The 23,316-nt window shown below is 46.3% G+C and overlaps 1 protein-coding gene across 1 annotated transcript in view; it reads left to right on the forward strand.

Moving 5' to 3' along the window:
- NTN3 (netrin 3) overlaps positions 1-23,316 on the forward strand; it is a 118,527-nt gene that overhangs the window by 50,298 nt on the left and 44,913 nt on the right. The window contains exon 4 of the mRNA XM_035131239.3: positions 8,076-8,264. Within this exon, the coding sequence (XP_034987130.1) occupies positions 8,076-8,264 (189 nt within the window). The remainder of the gene's footprint in view (positions 1-8,075; positions 8,265-23,316) is intronic.

A 23,316-nucleotide genomic window follows, 5' to 3' on the forward strand; every position in this document is an offset into this window, starting at 1 on the left:
CGGACGTCGGTGGCCTTTAGAAACGGAGCGGAGAATTGCAGCGTTATGTAATTGGCCCATTATTTACAAATTAATTGAACCTGTGATTGTTTAATTGGTCATGTGATTTTCGAAAGGCGGGGTGGGGTGGAGAGAAATTGGCTGCCCTTGTGTGAGGAAGGAAGCGAGCTCCTATATAATTAGCCTGAAACTATGCAATTAAATTCTTATTAATACCCTCAAACAGCAGGGACCATTCAGGCCTTTAATTAGTGATTAACATGAGAGAGGGAGAGATTGAGCTGTAACAAAAACTGGCTCGTGGTTGCAGCACAAGTTTTTAGCTGCTCTTCCTCCCCTCGACTTGGGAGGGAAAGGGAAGAATATGCAAACGACATGCTTCGTGGTGGAAGATCAAGCGCAGTCATGTTGAGGAAAGGATCTGAGGGAGACATGCCAACCCTACCGCGTAGGCTGCTTGTTTTCTTCTGCAATCTGCCTTGGGATTTAATTTGCTCTTGGATGCTGACAGTCGGGTCTGGTGGTCTAGACCAGGTACGGGGGACCTTTTTCAGACACAAGGGCCATACTGCCTACTGGGAAGAGTTCATGAGGGTCACTCACACATGCCAGTGGTGAATAAAATATTGAATAACTTGAATAAAATATGGGGGGGCAGGTAAGTCACACCCCACATAATCTTATCACATGATGCAGTGCACACACACCATTTGAATGGCAATGCCCATCAACGTTTGGGGGGCCGGGCCACCTCAAATATTTTATTGGGGTGGCTGAAGACCCCTCAGCTCCTAGGCGTTGGCTCCTATGGCAGGACCAGATGCAAATGATGCATCTTCAAAAATAGTGACTAACATTTAAATGAGAAGATCATGCATCTCGCAATAAGTGAGGGATATAGCATGACCCAGGTGACCTGTGTGCCTTGATCAAGCTGCTCTCTGGGTGCAACAACAAGGCCCTCTCCTGCTCTCCCTTCTTATGGATCGTTATATTTAAACCACACTTGGACCAGGCAGCCATTCAAGCAGAGATGTTGCTTGCTTACGACTCCCATCAGCTCCCACCTGTACCACCAATAGTCAGGGATGCTCAAAGATCAGCAGCATCTGCTGTGTGCAGGTTTCCCACCTCTGAAACAGAGAACTGTGGTCTGTAAAGAAGGAGACATGGTCAACCTAATTCTGCCCTTCATTTTTATTTGTTAAGGGTTTTTTGCCCGTATCATTTGCAATTGTAGCTGGTCTTTGCAAAACCATCAATCTTCTATGCAGCAGTTGAATTCTTGAAAGGATACGTGTGTACGTTACATCCTCTCCAGGGTCTCATTAGGCCTTGAGTTCCAAAAAAATCCTAGTAGTATTAATATCTGTGCACATGCTAGAGCAGGAAAGTTATTTTTCTGCTACTGGCTTTACCCCAGCCTTGGGAGTGATCTTTCAAAAAACAGACACCCGAACAAAAAGCCTTTGACTTCACTGATGGCAGAATCTGGCTGCTTTGTGCTTCTTTTGAACAATGCCTCCCACATTGTTTGGCATTTACTAGATATCTTAAATACTTTGGCTTCGACACTGCTAGCCGCCACAGTGTTGCTCCCCAGGTGTTATCAATTGTATATGTGGTTTAGCAGTGGCAACCTTTTAACTGCCAGTGTGGCCACATACATGATGTGGACTAAAATCTTATATTTTCCCCATCAAAATTCATGGATTTAAAAGTGGGGGAGGGGGGAATCTACTGTTTAATGATAGCAATTGTTGAGAGAGCAAAACAGTGGTTAATGACCAATATGATGCATGGAAACTTCTCTGCTGGATTAAACCAAAGGTTCACCCAACCCAGGGTTTGTAGCACCTTTTCCAGTTTGAGAGCTACATTCTGGTGGGAGGAGTCAGAGGCAAAAGTGAGCAGAGCAATATGTGCAATTTTTAAACTAGACTTGATTTTTACACACACCCTTCTCTCTTCTTATACAATAAGCAGTAATGAACATGTACATCCCAAGAAAGACTCCTCTTTCCCACTCCTTCCTAGTTTCACCTCCCTACATTACAATCAGGCCATTTTCAACCCATCACTTTCATCTTATTCAGGAAACACAAGTAGGTGGGGGAAAAGAATGTCCGAAAGCAGCCGTTTCCATTCAGATCTGTCTCTTTGGCACAATTGGGATTGTTTCTGTTCCACTACAGTTCAGTTTCTGCCAAATACTGCAGTATTAATCTCTTACTGTCTGCTGTTAACATAATTTCAGAATTATTTACGTAAGTTACAAGTAATGATTTAATTATTCCCATGTCATTCATTTAAATGCAAACACAATTTAAACTGGAAGTGGGGGGGGGGTTTAACAATCACATATTTGCGGACTGAACAACAATAACAAAAAAACAAAAAACAAATACCAATTGCCATTCGGTGGATTAATTTCCATTCTGGACATGGGACCAATAAGGGAACATTGGCAATTTCCACTTCTGTTTCCATTTAGGACTAATGGTTACACTGCTCCACCAACCTCAGTCTGCCCTCAGCCAATCCACATCTCCCTCCCTCCCTCCCACCCACCATCATCCCTACTAGTTCCAGTGGGCACCTGCCACAACTGCCTGTACTTATGAGGCTCCCACACATTTTGTAACCCTGAACCTCCACAAGTAAAGGAGGATTCCCTGCCTTAGACAGTCTCCCTTAAACACACGGAGGGCACTAGTGATGGGGATGGAGCTCGCACCCTCATGCATTCTCACCCCTTCTTGCATATTCAATTAAGGCCTGAGGAATGCTTGAGTAAGACTCCCATTGATAACCATTCATGAGAACTGGCCTCTGTATCTTCCAATGATGGTACTGTGGTTCCTTTGAGGGACTCATGATTTCATCCCTGGCTACTGTCGTTGTCTGAAAACAAGAGGGGGTGAGCAGAATAGGCCATATGCAGAAGCTTAAGTAATTTTCTGGAACAGTTTCTTTCCCCTCTGGGAGAGAGTAGCAGCCAAAATGGAAAATATCTCCTGCACAGGTTACATGCAAAGGTTGCCAGTGCAAACCGAAACAGCGGGAGCTCTAGTTAGCTCTAAATACTTGTAGCTGTCCAGACGGAGTGGATCCAGAAAGTAAATTGGATATCTTTATTTCTGGCTTTATTTCTGTTCCAGGCAGATCTGTATAATCTGTCTTCAAGAATCAGATGAACTCGTTTACTTTATCCATGATCATTAACATGGAGCAGGGGGGCCTTAGATGAGCAGTAGAGTGTCTGATTTGTACACAGACGGCTCCAGGTCCAGTCCCCAGGATCTGCAGCTAAGTCTGAGAACAAATGCCCATCTGACACCCTGGAGATCCAGTGCCTGGACAATCCTGAGCAAAATGGTCTGATTCAGTAGATGGCCACAACCTGGGTGTCAATTAAAGTTATTATATTAATATATAAAAGTTGTGAATTCTAGCACAGTCTAGTTGCTTCCATAGTCACCCTTCACCTGTTCAAAGAGTAGCCATCAACATGTTTTAAAAAAAGAAGGAATGTATCACTGAACAAGAGGGCAGAAGCTTGCCCAAAAGTTACTCTTTTTTATGGGTATGTGCAAATTTTTTAAGGAGGACTTTGATGATGGGACCTGTGTGTCCCTGCTTAGTTTGCTGCCCTGGTGGTGCTCCCTGTTGATAGGCAACTTCAAGGTCCCTCCAACTGTTTATCTTTAAACTGGACTTGGGCAACAATTCATGTAGCGGACACCTCCAAGCAGAGGACTGTCCTCATAAAGTGGTTGTCTTTCTTTTCTAGCAGATGATAAGTCTAGGAGGTGCTGGGACTTGTCAATAGCGGCACCAAAGTTTAAGAATTACATTCTTGATGAAGTAGAAATACCTTGTTCCTGCAAAGGTTTATGTGATTGTGATGTGGTCTCTTCATTGGGACTTTGGGGGGACAGAATCTCAGGCTAGATACTCCTTTGGTCTGGGAGGAAGCTAAGTAGCCTGTACGGAAAGAGCCATGGCTCAGTGGTGTCAGGGCACCTCTCTTGTATGCAGATGATCCCAAGTTCAATGCCTTGTCTCTCCAGTTAAAAGGATCAGGTTATAGCGGATGGCTGGAAGACCTCTGTCTGTGACCCTGGAGAGTTTTTGTCAATCAGAGTAGACAATACTGAGCTATCGTGGACAAATGTCCTTACCTGGTATGAGGCAGCACCTTCCATTGTTGGTGCAACTGCAATGGTGCTCCTGTTGCTTAGGTGCTGCTGTGAGTAGTTTTAAGCCTCTCTTTGGCCTCTGGCCTTGCTAAGCTAAACTGTTACTGATGAAATCAGAGGCAATGAGACAAGCCTGGGCAATTATTTACCCATGCTTCCTTCCCATCTCACCTCTTCACCTCTGATGAATAGTCCTTGAGGGCTTCCCTAACAAAGGGAGCAGAATGCGGAATGTCCTGTACATGGGAACTGCAGGTCAGGAGTAGGGATGTGCTAGCTGCCACTCCCCAAGCAAGAAGCAAGCCATCAGTGGAGCCATCCTGGTGTAGTGGTTAGAGAGTCAGACTTGGACCTGGGAGACCAGGGTTCAAATCCCCACTGAGCCATGAAGCTCTCTGACCATGAGCCAGTCAGTGCCTCTCAGCCTAACCTACTTCACTGGGTTCCTGTGAAGATAAAGTAGGGGAGGGAGAGAACCATGTATGCCCAGTAATAAATCAATGGTGAGCCAGAAGTGCCAGTGGGAATGGACACATCTGTCTATTTTGGCTTTTTTCAGCTTCTCATTTTTCCAGCCTTAAGTTCTGTTTGCCACATTTCTGCATCAGTTTGCTATTTTTTTTAGTTCTCGTGAAAATCACCAACATTTTAGTGCACATTTTTCCTGATAAACACATTTTAGAATGCAATTTTCCTAAAGTTCATTTCTACAAGCAATTTTCACCTAATACAATGCATGTTTGTATGTTATTTTTATGAACGTATACATTCTTATGGACACCTTCCCCTATTCCCCTAATATGTGTGGTTTGTACACATTTTGGGAGTGGAGAATAGCAGCGCAAAATTCAGAGAAGTACAAATTTCAGAGGGTAGTTGCATGTATCGTCTTGGGAAGTCTGATTAGGTGGGTCCGCATTAAAATCTGAAATGAGCCAAGTATCTGTGAGTGACACTGTTATATCTTCCCAATCAAGCTCTCCCTTTTTAAAAATCCAGGCCCATTCAAAGGTAGGCATGGAGCCTCTCCCAAGCCACAGCTAGAGTGGCCACCATAGCTGCCAAGTTATCCCTTTTTTAAAGGGATTTTCCATTATGCTGAATAGGCTTCCTCGCGAGAAAAGGGAAAACTTGGCAGCTATGGTGGCCACTTATGCATCACCCAAAAATGCATTGCCAAAAGGAAAACAGGATGAAAGAAGACACAGATTTGCATAAAATTTGCACATGCTAATTGTTGCAAACTGGGAACTATTGAGTTGTAACCAACTAAGCCCTTCTCAGAGTAAAAAAAAAACCCTTAAAATTAATAGACCCGTGTTACTCATGCTCATTAATTTCAGTGGGTCTACCCTGAGTAGGAATAACACGGGATATAACCTGCTTTCTGTAAGTCAAATAGAAATGCAATTCAGCTTACTATAGTGGGGAAGACGGTGACCTACAGTATGTGCCTGCTCACTCTGTTATCCAGGTTGTGCTCCCTGTAGATGGGCGATGTGTTGCTTTGTCCTCCTTCTTGGACACGTGTTAGTGGCTGCAAGGTGCCTTAATGGTTTGAGATCAGGGTCAACTCTAGGGACCCTGTTTTGCATCCTCTCCTTTGTTAAGCCTTCATACTCTGCCCCATAACTTTGGCTTTAGGAGCTGGTGGAGCTGCCCTTCTAATGTTTTGCAATGCGTTGGACTGAGACATTTTGGGAAAGGAAAATGGCAGCCTCAATCAGTTTCCCACAATGCCCCAGAGGAATTTAAATGGTGGTTCCAGCATGCCCCGGTTCTCAATGGAGTCCCTGAAAAGGGTGACCCAGGGCAGGCATGACCAGGAGCAGAGTGTTGCCAAGCCCCGGGCACAACCTGAAAATGCTGGTTGCTGCTGCCAGCTCAGGATTGAATCCCCTTGTGGGTCCTAGTGCACCAATTAGAGCCTGACATTTAGGAGAATTTATTGTCATGTTCTTTCTGATTTGCCTTATGGGTTTTATGGAGGTGTTTTTTATATATATACGGGCAGGTGGGTAGATGCACTATGAAAATATGTTTATTGCTATTCTCCAGGCAAATCTTGCTCTGTAGTTAGGATGGAGCAAAGGCTTTTGGGAAGGGATACAGGGAACACTGCTCTTAGCCAGCGTGAAGCTATTTGAGCTCCCGGAGTCTTCCCCCATGTGCTTCGGAGCTGTTTGATCTTCAAGGGGTTCCCCATCCCCCGGCCCTCCCCACTTTCTTCTGTTACAAAGAGAAACATGGAGATCTGCAAAGCATGCCAGGATGCGGGGGGGGGGGCAGTGAGTTAGCCGAGAGGAAATTTCATGCAAATGATAAGCAGGCCCAGCAGTTAAATCTTGGGCTGACACATTAATGAATTTCACAGCACGCCTGGAAAAACTCTCACCCTGCCCAGGATTCGTTTGGGGAAGGGAGGAATAAGGGCAGGGGCCCCAAGGGCAGTGGACGGCGGTGGGGTATAGCCAGGGGGAACCTTGTTCCCATTATCTTTTTGTGATTATGTTGAACAGGAGCTGGCAGTATGTTTTCCCTTTAAAAGAAGAAGAAGAAGAAAAAGTTTGCACACAAGAATCCTGTTTCCCCCCCCCCTCCCAACTTTGGTTTCTGTGGTTAATGGGGAGAGCGACCAGGGGTGCAGAAGGAGGGAGAAGGAGCAAAATGAGTTTAGCAGCTTTTTCTGTTGTTACTGCTGCTACTGCTGCCTCTCCCCCCACACTGTGTGTGTGTGCGTGCACACCCACCCACCCACCCATTTCATAACCTGGTCGCACCTGGTACAGTTCGTGCTCCTTAATAGCTCTGGCAGTGAGTAGCAGAGAGAATGTCCCTGCCGCCCCCCAGCCCAGTTCAAGGTGGGTGGTCTTCTCACGGGCACTGGGCAGGGACATTGGATGGAACAGGTATTGCATGGGGGTGGGGGAGATGCAGGAGCCAAGATGAGTGGAGTGACCATTTTCTCCCCGTTTTATTTTTGGGGGTGGGGAGATAGAGGTGTATAAAATGAAGGCCGGTTCAGAGGAAGTGTATAAGAGAGGAGCTTTTCCCCTTCTAAAAGTTGTTTCCAATGTTAATCCTACTCAGAGTAGACCCATTGAAATCAATGGACATAAGTAACTTGGGCCCATGAATTTCAGTGGATTCCATCTGATTAGAACTTAGTGTTTTCTATCAGTGAATTTTTGGTGGCCTGGGATGGGTTAGAATAAGGATAGTTTTGATCAATGGGATAAATTTATGATTTTTTTTCTTTTTAACATAAAGACTCGGTTCAGATGCCCCATCCCAACAATGCATTAAGGCATCAGGCACTTGTGCCTTGGAGTTCTGCACTCCTTTCTTCCCTTCCTCTCACACTCTGTAGTTCCCTCCCTCACTTTCTGGTTGGCAATAACCATAGTTTAGTGTGATGTCAAAACAGAGCAAACCATGGTTACTACAAATGGTAGATTTACTTATTTTTTATTACATGTATATCCAACTTTTCCTTCAATGAGCTTAATGTGGCAAACGTTGCTCTCTTCCCCATTTTATCCTCACAACAACCCTGTGAGTTAGGTTAGGTGAGAGAATATGACTGGCTCAAAGTCGCTTGGTGAGCTTCATGACTAAGTGGGGATTTGAACCCTGGTCTCCCGGGTCCGAATCCAGCACCCTAACCACTACACCCCACTGGCTTATTGGGAACCACAGCCTTCACTGGGATGCCAAGATTTGGCTGGAGGCAAATGGTAGGCCACAGAAGCCATAATTTGCTCAGTTGGGACATAACAGCAAATTGAGGAGTGGACTTGTACGATAGAGAAGAGGAGAGTGAGTAGGTCTTTCAGTTCTTCCTTTGACCTGTCCCATCTCTTCTTTGCACAGCCTGCAACTGCAATCTTCATGCCCGTCGCTGCCGTTTCAACATGGAGCTCTACAAACTCTCAGGACGGAAGAGTGGGGGCGTTTGCCTGAACTGTCGCCACAACACTGCTGGGCGACACTGCCATTACTGCAAAGAGGGCTTCTACCGAGACATGAGCAAATCCATCACTGACAGAAAAGCCTGCAAAGGTAAGGAACAACATCCCCCAACCTTCCTTGTGAGAAAGGATGAGGTTAAGTCCCTTAGGAGTTTGCCAGTTTACTTAGTCATGGCTAGCAACCATTAGGACTGGTACTGCTGAAGTCAGCGAGCGTAGGCAGGACATGTGGCACCAGGGACAATGACAGGCCGAGTCAGCTCACCTAGTTTTGTCCTCTGCCTCCCTGCTGAGTTCTACAAGAACCACACTGAGGCTCAGGAGGAGGAAGCTGGCTGACTGGTCCATCCGTGGACTAGGTGTAAGAAGGTAGGTAAGTGAGGGCTGGCTGGGATCAGACTGAGGTTGGTGGGGGATTTGCCCTAATGGGAAATAAAAAATGTACTGTTGTTAATGATAGTTGCGAAGGTCAAATTACATTGAGAAACACACCCCAAAGAGCGAAGAAGTGACCCCAGTGCAAACAAGCGAGTGGCTTGACCAAACCCAACATTCTCTGCTTTACAATCCAGTTTAATTAATTTCAGAATGGACGTTTGAGTTCCTAGCCAAAGGTGAAGCAGACACACTTCCTAGTTTGGTGCTTCTCTCAGGCAAGAAACCATGGCTCTGTCAGCACTGAATAATTCCTTCCCCCGTCATGGTTTATTTATACTAATCTGGAGTCTGGGTTTAAATGAGAAGCAGGCTTCTTCCATGCATCATCAGCTTTTAACCCACAGTATAGCTTATCCCTGGGTTAATGTGTATCCACCGCAATTAGCATTTCTTTTCTTCATTCAGGCTTCTCAGCATCCTCTTTCAAAATATATATCTTTCTGGAACGCTTGTTAGAACAGCTGAAAGGTGCACTCTAACCACTACACTACACTGGCTCTCAAGGATGGTTTTGCACTCAGGGACCTTCCGGACTGGCAGGTGTATTCTGCAACGTGCAGTTGGCACAATTTTAGTGCATTAGTGGTGGGTTTATACTAGGCTGTCCACAGATGATGATGATTAGCTACCCTTCATCTGAAGTTATCGTATTATTGCAATGTGATAAAGAGGAGTACTCTCTTCTGTTGCCCTAAATGCATTGAGATGTGATTGAACATGTTTATTGGACTCTCATTTGGGCTTTAGACTTGGTTTAGGAACAGAAAAAAGCCAGTCACCCCGTGCTGAAAGAGAGATTGGGGACTGCAGCCCCATTGCTCCTCTTGGACATCCCAGTGGCCTTTTGAAAGCATCAGCCATGCCCTCCTTGTGCCTAGCATGGGACGTGGGGGGGGGCTGCATTGTGCTAGCTTCTGCCTGTACTCAGATGGATGACTCCAGAAGGTGATGCTGGGGAATGTTTCTCTGTCCCTTGCAATTTACACTACAGTGGTACCTCGGTTTACGAACTTAATCCATTCTGGAAGTCCATTCTTAAACCAAAACCGTTCTTAAACCGAGGCATGCTTTCCCTAATGAGGCCTCCTGCCGCCGGTGCCCTTCCACCATTTGGATTCCATTCTTAGACAGAGGTAAAGTTCTCAAACCAAGACACTATTTCCGGTTTTGCGGAGTTTGTAAACCAAATTGTTCTTAAACTGGACTGTTCTTAAACCGAGGTACCACTGTACAGGGTTCCTCGGAGCTCTGTTTTGGCTCCCACACTATTGAATATCTACATGAAACCACTGGGAGAGGTTCTTCAGAGGTGTAGCCTGAGGTGTCACCAATACACGGATGACACCCAGTTCTACATCTCTCTTTTATCTAACTCAGGTGAGGCCCCTGGCACAGTAAAGGACTGGATGAGGGCCAATAAACTGAGACTCAGTCCAAGCAAGACAGGTATTATTAGTGGATGGTTCATCTGCCAATTAGGTGATGTTCAGCTTGCTCTGAAAGGAGCTTGCATTCTCCCAAAACCAGCAGGCTCACGGTTTGGAATCTTCTTTCATGACTGGTTTGAGGTTCAGGTGGCCTTGGTGGCTCAGATGATGTTTTATCAGGCTCAGCCAATAGGTAGATCTATGAACTACAACCTCACCATGCAACAGTTATGCACAATCTAGCAAGCACCTGGTAGTATTATTGCATGGGTTATGCATGAGGTCCCTTTGAAAATGGACTTGAAAGCTCAGCTGGTTCGTGGGGATTGGTAAATACAGTGGAGGCTGGCCCATTGGAATGAATGAGGCACTGCCCCACCAGTCTCATTCTGGCCTCTGCCAGCCCCCACTTGCCTGCCTTCTTTCTCAACCAGTCCAGGGGGTGACACAGGCTGTGTCAACTTCCTCCTCCTTAGTCCCAGTATTGGCCTTCTAGAACTCAGTAAGGAGGAGGAAGATGGGGTCAACACTAGAATTATTTGGCTCTGCCACTCTGCCTCTCATTGGCTCTGACTCCATCTACTCTTGGTCTCCCTGCCTACTTCCCTACCAGTCCCACTGGGCACCAGAGTGGTGAAGTGGGAGGGGGGCTTTCTGGTGCTGGCTCCCTATATGTGGACTGCTATCCACAGAGATGCTGGCCTGGTGCCCACTCTATGGACTTTTCGGGGTGAGGTGGAGATCTCTGCACACTTCCAGGCCTTCTACTTTACAACAGGAATTTGGCATTTTAAAACTCTCACACCAATTTATTTTCCCCTTGCTGTTATTATTCTGCATTTCAATTGATTTTATGCTGTTGTGGTTGTGCTGACTTTTATGTCTCAATTTGCACTGTTTATAGCTTTTTCAATTGTTTTCATTTTTTATTATATATTGTTTTGTATTTTTAATGACTTTAAAAACTGCCAGAGGATCGTGTTAATGAGTGGTATAGCAATATAATTAAATAATATTTAATAAACTGAAAAGCTAATATTATGTCCTCTTTAAAAATATCAAAAGTTTCCCAGCACCATTAAGAAGGGGAATGAAATATTTAATTTAGGGATGGGGTGGGGTGAGGGAGGAAATTCAGTAAAGCACTCTATTGGTGCAGTCCTGTGGATATTTACTCTTTCAGTGGGACTTGCTCCTTAGGAAGTATGTTAGGATTCCAGCCACATAGTGCTTAGCTGCCAAGTCTCCCGTTTTTCGCGGAAAACCCCCAGATTTTAATCCGTTTCCCGCTGTTCTCCTGAATGGAGAAAAATCCCGGAAATCCCCCGGATTTCCTACCTGCCAGGGAGCCTCCATTTTGGGTGCCGCTCTTCGCATGTGTGGGCACCGGAAATCGGGCAGAGCAGCACCGGAAGTCGCTTCTATGCATGCCCGGCGGCAATCTTCGTGGTGGCCGCATGGCGGCAGCCATCACCAAGATGGCCACCGGCATGTGGCCACCACCAAGATGGCCGCCACCATGCGGCCACCACCAAGATGGCCACCGGGCATGCGTAGAAGTGACTTCCGGTGCCGCTCCACCCGATTTCCGGCGCCCACACATGGGAATAGCGGCCCCGGAAGTTGCTTCTACGCAACTTCCAGTGCCGCGCCGCTGCTGATCCCGCATTTTTCAGTGGGAGACTTGGCAGGTATGCATAGTGAAATGCTGTGCATACCTACTCCAAAATAAGTCCCATTGAACTCAGTGAGACTTGCTGCCAGGTTAGTGTACATAGAGTTCACAGCCCTGATGTCAAAATGCTATATTAAAACAAGTTCAAAACTTTACACAGAAATTATTATTTTTATTAAAATACTTGCAGTACCATATCAATAGCCTGCACTCCATTAGCATTATTCAAACTTAAAGGTAAAGGGACCCCTGACCATTAGGTCCAGTCGCAGACGACTCTGGGGTTGTGGCGTGCATCTCGCTTTATTGGCCAAGGGAGCCGGCGTACAGCTTCTGGGTCATGTGGCCAGCATGACTAAGCTGCTTCTGGCGAACCAGAGCAGCGCATGGAAATGCCATTTACCTTCCCTCCAGAGCAGTACCCATTTATCTACCGGTACTTGTACTTTGATGTGCTTTCAAATTGCTAGGTTGGCAGGAGCAGGGACCGAGCAACGGGAGCTCACCCCATCGCGGGGATTTTAACCGCCAACCTTCTGATCAGCAAGCCCTAGGCTCTGTGGTTTAACCCACAGCACCACCCGCGTCCATAAAAGCACTGAAGAAGATGGTTAACATCCTCATTTTACATAACTCTGCACCCTTCCTAAGGTCACCCCCCTTGTCAATAATTACAATTTTGATTCAGATATTTGACTGGCATTTCACCCATCCCAGATGACCAACTTGACTTGTCTTGTGTTCATTCATTATGTTACTAATTAATTCTATGAGTGTCACGTTTCTAAAAATAGGGTGAAAAATTCCATGGAAAAAGAGTGCAATGGTTCTGAAAACAATTTTCCAACCCACATCACTGCTGTCAGAGCCGGGCCATGTGTAGCTGGACCAGGAAGCAGACTTTGGGCGCATGTTCTCCAACCCAAAAGTCCTTATATGAGCCAAGAGTGTTTCCGGCGAGACAGTTTCCTCTCTTCACTGTCACAATCAGGTGGCTGAGATTCCACAGCTTATTAGTGGAGGGTCCATGTCTCTCTTTATGTGTTTATGTTTACTATGAATGGCAGAGCCGTCTCTCCCATTGGTCCTAGTGGTTCATTGCGCCAGGGCGCCAGCCTCTCAGGGGCACCCTAGCGAGTGGGGGAGCTGCACAGCTTTGCTGGCAGCCTCCCCTTCCCCTGCATGCCTGCCAGCTGCGCCCCACCAACTATATGGCTGGCGGGTGTGCAGCTTCCTTCCCAAGCCTCCGCAGGAGGAGAGTGATCCCCACAGAGGCTTAGGAGGGAAGCTGCGCACAGCTTACCTCCCAAGCCTCTGCATCTGCTAAGGATGCCCTCCTCCCTGAAGCTGCTATTTGCATCCAGAGGGACACTTCCATTAATGCCAGTTAATGCCCCAGAGGGAGTGGCCAGTTTTCATCAGGATGATGGCTGCAAGGTATGAGTATTAAATTTTCCCTCCTCGACCTGTTGCAGTCCACAAAAAGTTCCATATGAATAAAGCATTTAAAAAATAAATAAATAGGGAAACAGCAGTGAAGCAAGTGAACGGTTAGAGGGGGTTTTTTTGCTCTCAGTATGCATAGGGAAGGAGCAATGATGGCTGATGCTCACGTTTTCTGTTTGCATTTTCAGTCTCGCACTCTACATTTTCGCTTGTCTCGCAAGTCAAAACGTGAATTTTCAACATTCAAAGCACGACTGTATGCAAAAGAGCATTTCAGTCATAGGCTGTTGTTTTTAAATGCTCTTAGTGTATAAGCATTGACCCTTAGTCGGATTTTGTAGGATTGGGGTGGGTGGTGCGGCGGTGTTATTTTTGCAGTAACCGAATATATTTTAGTTTATGGATGTTTTGCACCTGGAAGAAATTCTCTGGCAGGTCATAACAGTCTGTAGCTGAGACGCACCCTGGGCCAAAAGGAGCCGCACACATTCTCTTTGAAGAAGTGCCTTGCGCTGGCTGCATTGGAAACCCCTTTCCCACTCTGCCTGATTGCATTACCTAGAAAAATCCCGACCTGCCCTCGGGGTTTAGATGGAACGTGGATGATGCAGCGAGGAGAAACTTCACAGTTTTAACAAGTGCCTCATAAAGCTGAAGGCAGAGCTGGCAGACGGCGTGTAGCAGGGGTCTGGCACAGCCAGGCGAGCGAGCCAAGCCTCCCAGCCAGGTCATTAGGAAATAGGGAGCTAATCATTTTTAATCACCCAAGCAGCTGAGTTGGCAAGGCATCCCATTCATGTGTGCCTCGCTTCTACACCATCCCGTCTCCCCGTAGCCTGAAGAGTTCACACTCTTCCCCCAAAGCGACCATGTGCTTTTTGTAGTCTCGCCATGGCAGCTGCGTTGGAAACAAGCAGGTTCTGACATTCCAGGAGCTGCCTGGGACGGGTTGGGTGATGGGTTATGAAAAGCAGGGTGGGTGATGTCTCCAGGAAGCTAAGTCTCCAGCAGGAAATTGCCACAGGGAAGGGTGGAATATGGCAGCCCAACACATGAGCTGCTTGAGTACAGATGGTCAAATTCTGCTGATTCCAGATTCTCCTTTTTCTAGTCTTGGTTCTCTGCGTTTCTGTATCAGTTTGCAAACTTTTTTGATGTTGCCACCCCAGCTGCCCCCATCACTTCTAGTGCCAGCAGAGAAGCCAGCGCCGATTTCAGGCAAGATTGTGCCACTTTCTAGCAAGATCTCCATGAAATCGCAGGAGAGACCTTGCACAATTTTGGTGAGCTATATCGCTAGAAATCGGGGCAATCTCACCCAGAAAATCAGTGCTGATGTTGGCACCACTTCTCCAATGCTGGTGGAGATGGCGCAGGCGGTAGGGGCAGGGCAGAATGAGGTGAAATGGGACACACCACCCCTGCTTGCACTCTGCCTTCAGTTCAAGCCTTGGCTCAGAGTGAGGGCCTGGTAATTCCTTTGAAGTTGATTCAACTGACATCATGCGCTTGACCTGCCTGGGACAGGTGAGAGAGAGTTTTGGCTATGGCCTGCCAGGTGAATCCAGTGTCTGATCCCAACTGCGGAAGGGGTCAAGCAGGTGGTCATTCTCAGCCCTATCTGGAGGTGGTGGCTAAAGCTGGTACCTTTTGTAACAAAGGCATGTGCTCTACCATGGAAATGTGTCCTTTCTCCATTTGGAAAACCATTTGGTTTTGCCACGGCCTTTCAACTTACGGTAACAAGGATTCAGGTTTTTCACTGGTGGTGCCAATGTTGTGGAATGGCCTCCCTGATGAAATACGAGAGGCCCCATCAATGTTGTCAGTGTTTCTTAACCATGCTTTTAAATTGTCTTTTTTATTTTGTATTTTAATTGAGGATATTTTAATGCCCAAGTTGATTTTTAAATTGTTTGTTTTAATTACGGTAGGTAAACTACTGAGAAGCCATTTTGGCAAACAAGCGCAATATAAATTAACAAATTATCATTAATTAATTAGTTAGTTAACTTGGGATGAAACAGATCTTCCTGAGATTTCAGAGAACTCTTAAGAAAAGAAACCCAGGTTTATCTCTCCCTGCTGAGAATTCTCGGAACAAACCTGGAGGAAGTAAGCCCAGTCTGAGTGAAGATGAAGAGACATGATGTCTTTGTACATGATGCTTCCTCTCAGGGATGAAAAAGAAATTCAATTTGGTTCTCATTTAAAAGTGAACCCTCCTAATTTGCATTCTCCAAAACAATTTGCGAACGGAAACAAAGACACCCTTTCAGATTCACCCTTCTTCAAATTTTGCAATGCAGTTCTCCAGCCAAGTAATGTGTACAAAAATCCTTATGCTAGGTGCATAAAAATGCATATATTCATGAACATAACATACAAAAATGCACTGTTAGGGGAAGGTACTCTGCAAATATGAGTATATGGGGCAAAACTGAGGACAAAACGTGTATGTTCAGAGAGATTTGCATGGAAATGCTGATGAATTTTCATGAGGACTAAAAAACAACAACCCTGAAACTCACCAACTGATGATGAGGAATTGAATTTAAGATTGGGAGAATGAGAAACCGAGAGAAAGTGGAACTCACAGAATTGCCCATTCCTACTTCCTCTCACCCACCCACCCCTTTGGACCCATCCTACTTAGGAGAGAAAGATAGAGATGCATAGCTATCTACTTGAAAAGAGGATTTTTCGCCCCCTCCCCTGACTCCTCCACTTTTCCTGACTGCTTGGGCAATGCTGCCATAGCCATTGTGCTTTCAACCTAGTTTTTCCTTCCCACTTTCTTCATTGCTGAAGTCTAATCTCAGCCGGGCAGCTACGCCGGGCATCTTCCTACCATCTGCAGGCACCCCGACCATTGCAAAGCCCAGCCTGCTGTGCTGATCCCCCTTCCTTCGACCCACCGTGTTTCCTGGAGAGCAGCTGGGAGGGAGACATGTGCCCTGAATCTTGCAACCCAGCACAAAAGTGGCAGGGCAGGCGGTGAACTTGTCAGCTTGCGGTTTCTCGAAAAAACCCTGAGTCATTTCCTCTGTGGGGCTGGGAAGGGAGTTGCTGGAAGCCTGGAATCACGGCGGCTGTGAAATTTCCCCTTCCCTCTTTTCCTTCCTTTGCTTGCACTTTCTCTCTCTCCCCCCCTTCCACACACACCTTTCAGAGGCTCTGTCCTTTCCCCCTATGCTTTTTACCATCTACAAGAAGCCACTGGGAGAGATCGTCAGGGGGTTTGGGCTAGGTGTTCAGCAGTATGGGGATGATACCCAGCTCTACCTTTCCTTCAAATCAGAACCGGTGAGGGCAGTGAAGGTCCTGTGTGAGTGTCTGGAGGTGGCTGGCAGATAGATGGTGGCTAACAGATTGAGTTTGAATCCTGACAAGACAGAAGTACTGTTTTGGGGGGACAGGGGGTGGGCTGGTGTGAAGGACTCTCTGGTCCTGAATGGGGTCACAGTGCCCCTGAAGGAACAAGTGCACAGACTGGGAGTCATTTTGGACTCAAAGCTGTCAATGGAGGTGCAGGTGAATTCCGTGTCCAGGACAGCTGACTACCAGCTCCACCTGGTACACAGACTGAGACCTGCCCGTGGACTGTCTTGCCAGAGTGGTGCATGCTCTAGTTGTCTCCTGCTTGGACTACTGCAATGTGCTCTATGTGGGGCTACCTTTGAAGGTGACCCGGAAACTACAATTAATCCAGAATGCGGCAGCTAGACTGGTGACTGGGAGTGACTGCTGGGACCATATAACACTGGTCCGAAATGACCTTGGCTCCTAGTACGTTTCCGAGCACAATTCAAAGTGTTGGTGCTGACCTTTAAAGCCCTAAATGACCTCGGCCCAGTATATCTGAAGGAGCATCTCCACCCCCATAGCTCAAGCTGGACACTGAGGTCCTCCTCCAAGGGTATTCTGCTGGTTCCCTCGCTGCAAGAAGCAAAGTTACAGGGAACCAGGCAAAAGGCCTTTTTGGTAGTGGCACCCTCGAAGTTCTCGAAGGTACCAACAAGAGTCTGACCAAACTGCGGGAGGCAGTAGAAGACAGGAGTGCCTGGCGTGCTCTGGTCCATGGGGTCATGAAGATTCGGACATGACTAAATGACTAAACAACAACCCTCCCTGTGGAACGCCCTCCCTTCAGATGTCAAGGAGATAAAGAACTACACAACTTTTAGAAGACATCTGAAGGCAGTCCTGTATTGGGAGAATGTTTGATGTTTTTATTATGGTTTTAGATATGCTGTAAGCTGCCCACAGTGGCTGGGGAAACCCAGCTAGATGGGCGGGGTATAAATAATAATAATAATAATAATAATAATAATAATAATAATAATAATAATGGCTTCCCGCTATAAACCTTTCATTCACCAACCCCTCCCCTCCTCTGCTTTTGTGCATTGGAGGCTGGTCCTATTAGAGGAAATGGGGCACTGACATAGTCGAAACAAAATAAAAAAATTCCTTCCAGCCGCACCTTAGAGACCAACTAAGTTTGTCATTGGTATGAGCTTTCGTGTGCATGCACACTTCTTCAGATACCTGGTATCTGATATCACAAAAGCTCACACCAATGACAAACTTAGTTGGTCTCTAAAGTGCTGCTGGAAGGAATTTTTTTTATTTTGTTCCAAAGGAAACTGTAAGGGCCCCCAACTTGGATGGCTTTAAAAGAGGATTGGACAAATTCATGGATCATAAGGCTACTGTAATGGCTTCATGGTTGAAAGCAGTAATGCTTCTGGGAGCCACAGGATGGAGTAGTGATCTTGGGTGTGCTCTCAGGTTTCCCACAGGTACCTGGTTGGCCACTGCAAGAACAGGATTCTGGACTAGGTGGGCCATTGGTCAGATCCAACGGGCTTTTCTTATGCTCTTACGTATTACCCCACTGCCAGTTCCCACCTGCCTGCCTCCTTGCAACAAGTCTAGGGTGTGGCACTGCCTATCAGCTTCCTTCTCCGTCTCAGTGTTGCCCTTAGTAGAACTAGTTGTCTTTGCCTGCCTTTGTCTCTGGCTCCACCTACTGTTGGGCTCCCTGCCTTTCACCCCACCAGTCTTAATGGATGCCAACCACTGCTGCTTTTATGTATTTGGTCTACCTGCAGGTAAATAGTGCATATGGATGGATAAATCAGTCAATTTTGGTTTCACTCAAATTCTCATTTTCCCAGTTCACTCCATTTCTGCGTCTGTTTGAATTTTTTGTGTCTACTAATGAAAACTCCTAAGCATTTTAGTGTACATTTGTCCTCATTGCTTAATGCAATTTTGCTAAATTTTTCCAATGAACTTCCCCTAATGTAATGCATTTTTGTCTGTTGCTTGCACTAATATTTGCATTCCTCTAATGTACACATTCTTCTATACACCTTCCTCTAATACAGGCATGTCAAACCTGCGGCCCTCCAGATGTTTTGGCCTACAACTCCCATGATCCCTAGCTAGCAGGACCAGTGGTTGGGGAAGATGGGAATTGTAGTCCAAAACATCTGGAGGGCCGCAGGTTTGACATGCCTGCTCTAATATGCACATTTTTCTATGCAAAATTCAGAAAAGTGTCCATTTTTTAAAAAAGCTATCTGCATCCCAGTTTGTGTGTTTCAGGAAATGCAGATTAGGTACTTCTAATTTCAGCCTGATCCCTGGAAGTGGGGAGGGAATAGAATTGGGTTGCAGGTAGCAAAGTGTCAACTTGAGAGACACAGAAGTCCGAGTAGTGGTACCTGGTTAGGATGGCCACTGACATGTTAACCCTGCCTCCCCACAACAACAGGACAAAGACGAGTGTAGATTTGCATAAAATGTACATGTGCTGATTTATATGTGTAGAAATCATTGCTACGATTGAACAGAAATACAATGCATTCTACCATATTGGAGAAGATGACTGTGACGAGGCACCTGTGCCTGCCTGCTCAGTCAGCTGTCCAGGTACTCATGATGGATTGGCAGTTTCAAGGTACCTGCAGCTCTCACTTCTTAGAATTATTTATCTTCAAACCAGATTTGACCCAGACAGCCCTTCAAACAGAGAATGGTCCTTTCCCTTCTGGCAGATCAATACCCTAGTACTGCGGTTCCCAGGCTTCCTGGGTGTCTACCTTGGTGGTTCCAAGTCTGCCTGAGGTTCTGGAAAGACAACCGGGCAATCTGCAAGGAATTAGTTCAAACGAGCTATCTCTTTCTTATCTGCTATTGATAATTTGGGAGCAGGCCAAAGTTATTATCAAGCATCCCCCCTGGTTATTGAGTCTGCCACATTTCGACTCCAGCAATGGGATGTCTTATCTATATTGGCTATCTGTTCTCAAATATAGGCAGTCTTTTCCCTTGGCACGGTTTAACATTTTGCCTTCTAAGCTTTTAGAAGGCAGATATAACAGCGTCCCGGCAAATGATAGATGCTGCATGTGCAACAGGGATGAGGTGGAGACAGCCCTGTGTCTTCTTTTTAACTGTACTTTTTACCAGGAGGCAAGAGAAGTTCTAATATTTTTGTTCTGGGTTTCAAAAGGTCTGGAGACGATTGTGCTCCAGTATTTTTATTATGGAGCAAGTTAACAACCTGTTCAAATGTGGAGATATTGCTTAAAGTCCCTTTTAAATCCTGTGGCCCTCCAGATGTTGCTGGACTCCAGCACCCATCAGCCCCAGCCAATGAACAGCCAATGGTCGGCGATAATGGGAGTTGGAGTCCAACAACATATAGAAGGCCCCAGGTCCCCTACCTGGCTTGGACCATCTATGATTGCCTCATGCAGCACATAGTTAAACCACGGAATTCACTTCCAAAGCAGGTAGTAAAGGAAGTATGGCAATTAGCTTTGGTAGAAAAATTGACTAGCAAATTGACTTAAGTTTCTGAAAGGTTTGGAACGAAAGGGCACATTTGCAATGGATTGGTACACCTTTATTATGTATCTTCTGCTGCTTCTTTGGTGATCACTCGTAGCCGAGTAAGATTGTCTTCCATAAACACGATTTTAACAATGGGTCCGTAAGTGACTGTGGAGGCCAATTCTGGATCCCCACATCCTTCCACAGTGGAGACATTGGTTTCCAGGCGGGAGTTGATCACGGTGTGGATTTGCCAAGCGTGCCTTCCTCTTAGCACGTTTCTGAGATTGCGTCCTGAGATTGAGTTTCTTCAAAGCCCATGACACCTTTGGTAAAGGCTGTTCTCCAAATGGAGCGCTCGCAGGCCAGTGTTTCCCAGTTGTCAGTGTTTATACTACATTTTTAAAGATTTGCCTTGAGACAGTCTTTAAACCTCTTTTGTTGACCACCAGCATTACGCTTTCCATTTTTAAGTTTGGAATAGAGTAGTTGCTTTGGAAGACGATCATCAGGCATCCGCACAACATGACCAGTCCAACGAAGTTGATGTTGAAGAATCATTGCTTCAACACTGGTGATCGTATACGGCTAAAGGGGATGCAGCAGAACCTCCTTTACTCCTTTATGGCTAGTGTACTTTTAAGCTGCAATGCGTTCATTCATTTGAGTAAGTGACTGGAATTGTGTTGTTCTGGTAGTGCTGACTTCACAATAATCTGTGATCTCATCTACTGGAAAGGGGGTGGGGTGATTTGGTTTGTTTCACTTTTTCGGTGATTTGTAGCACAATGAAGGGGACGACAGAGGACGAGATGGTTGGACGGTGTTCTCGAAGCTACGAACATGAGTTTGACCAAACTGCGGGAGGCAGTGCAAGACAGGAGCACCTGGCGTGCTATGGTCCATGGGGTCACGAAGAGTCGGACACGACTAAACGACTAAACAACAAAGCACAATGAAACAATAAAAATAGGGGGAGGGGAACGAGGATTGGACAAATTCCTGGAGGATAAGGCTACCAATGGCTACAGTGACTAGATATAGGATGCTGGACTGGATCTCTCATTGGCTTTATCCAGCAGAGCACTTCATGCGTTCTTCCTGGATGTAGGTTAGTCAGATACATTCTGGTCCCAGCAGTTTTCTGAATCAGTTATTTACCTTCCCACCCACCCCATCTTTTTGGCACCACTGTAGCCAGGCGCAGTGGAAACAGAAGCTCTTGTCTCTTAGCTTATGTTCTTTGCTCGGGATTTAGGAGTCTTCCTAAGAGAGATCCTCTTTATCCTATGCCACACACACGCACACGCAAGCTGCTGTTTGTGGGGAGGGGTGGCAGTGTCAAGGAATCCAGTCAGGGAGACTTCAGGGCTGTCTGTGCAGGAATACAGTCAAAGGGAAGGAGACTTGGGCACATTCCCACCCACCCACTCATTCCCCCAGCCCGACACTGGCAGCCGTTCAGTCTTCTTTCCTTTGCAAGGAGAGCACTGAAAGACGCTTCCCCCCACCCTCCCTTCCTCAGATGAAAATATATTCTGGTTTCGAACTCTCTAATCTCTATCGCTGCCAGGCGTCTGTCGAGGCAAGTCCTTCCTTTGAGATCTTCCCAGAATGTAAATGCAGAGCATTAGGAAGTTACGAAGCATCTCAATTAAGAGGTGATACGACTGTGATGGATGGCCAAACCACAAACCAAGGCGGGACAGTGGTGTTTCGGCTGCCACTGTTTCTCTACCAGGATAAGCCAGTCCTGTAGCCCTGAGCGACCGCTCGTCACCTGCCTACGGAGCCAGAGAAAGATGTTGGTGCCCCCTGCCCTGTTTAGCTCTTTTCTCTGTGGATCTCCACCATTGTTCTCCATGAGCTCCTGGGTGCTGGCAAAGGGTGCTGCTCGCTATTTTGTGGAAGCCTCAATGGAGACCTGAAGGTGAAGAAGTGATTGGGATATGTAAACACAGCACGCAGGTGGTGCTGTCAGTCTTGCTGCATTGTCCCAGCAAGAAAGATTGGGAGGTTCAGAGGAGCCTCAATGGGGATCCCTCAAGAGCAAGGATGGGCAACCTTTTGGGATTTGAGACCCAAATCCTATTAGACCACCGGCTTTACTGAAAGGAATTCCATACAACCAACAGGTCTGCTTCTGTCGATACAGCATTGAAAGAGTTTGGCATATTTTACCATACTGCTTATAGTATAAGGGCATTTGTTCCTTATTCGTCACACCAATTTTAATCAAATTCCCAGGCGCACTAGACAATTTTTACACTTCCTTCCTTTTGTCAGACTCGACTAACGAAATCATCATCAATGTGGCAAAGTTCTGCGCCATCGGAATGCATTATACATTCTATTGTGGACCAGGTTACAGGTAGGTAGCCGTGTTGGTCTGGATCGAAGTAAAATAAAAAAATTCCTTCAGTAGCACCTTAAAGACCAACTAAGTTTTTATTTTGGTATGAGCTTTCGTGTGCATGCACACTTCTTCTGAAGAAGTGTGCATGCACACGAAAGCTCATACCAAAATAAAAACTTAGTTGGTCTTTAAGGTGCTACTGAAGGAATTTTTTTATTTTATTGTGGACCAGTAAAAGGAGTTCATCAATTGTTCTTTAACATTATTCTTTTGCAAGACTCTGAGGAAATGGAGTCTCTGTTGGGCCTTTCTGACCACCTGAGTTATGTTGGTTTTCCAAGTGAGGTCCTCACTAAGGTAAACTCCCAGGAACTTAAAGGAGGAGACTCTCTCCATACAGCCCCCCCCCCGATATACAACGGGGCAGGTTCCCCTCTCTTCCGCCGGAAGTCCAACACCATCTCCTTTGTCTTACTAATATTTAAGTGCAAGTTATCTAACTAGGATGCTTGCCAGATCTATGTAAGGTGCTTTGAAGACCACTTCCATTGTCTTCTTATGGTCCATGCCAGTGTTTCTCAACCTTTTTTGGGCCACGGCACACTTGTTCCGTGAAAAAAATCACGAGGCACACCACCATTAAAAAAGTTTAAAAAATTAACTCTGTGCCGCCCTATATTATAATTATGACTGTAAGAAACACTTGCCAAATATTGCTTTCCGGCGGGTCAGCGTTGTGTATTGGCGGCCGCCAGGCTCGTTTGCACTGAGCTTTGGGAAAGAGGAGGAGAAATATTGCTTTCCGGCGGGTCAGTGCTGATTATTGGCGGCCGCCAGGCACGTGACAATGCAAATCGCCCTTCTCGTCGCTGCACGTCGCGGCACACCAGCCAGCGTCTCGCAGCACACTAGTGTGCCGCGGAACAGCGGTTGAGAAACGTTGGTCCATGCT

Source organism: Zootoca vivipara, chromosome 13 (assembly GCF_965207765.1).
Source record: "Zootoca vivipara chromosome 13, rZooViv2.hap1.1, whole genome shotgun sequence".
NCBI classification, from domain to species: domain Eukaryota; kingdom Metazoa; phylum Chordata; class Lepidosauria; order Squamata; family Lacertidae; genus Zootoca; species Zootoca vivipara.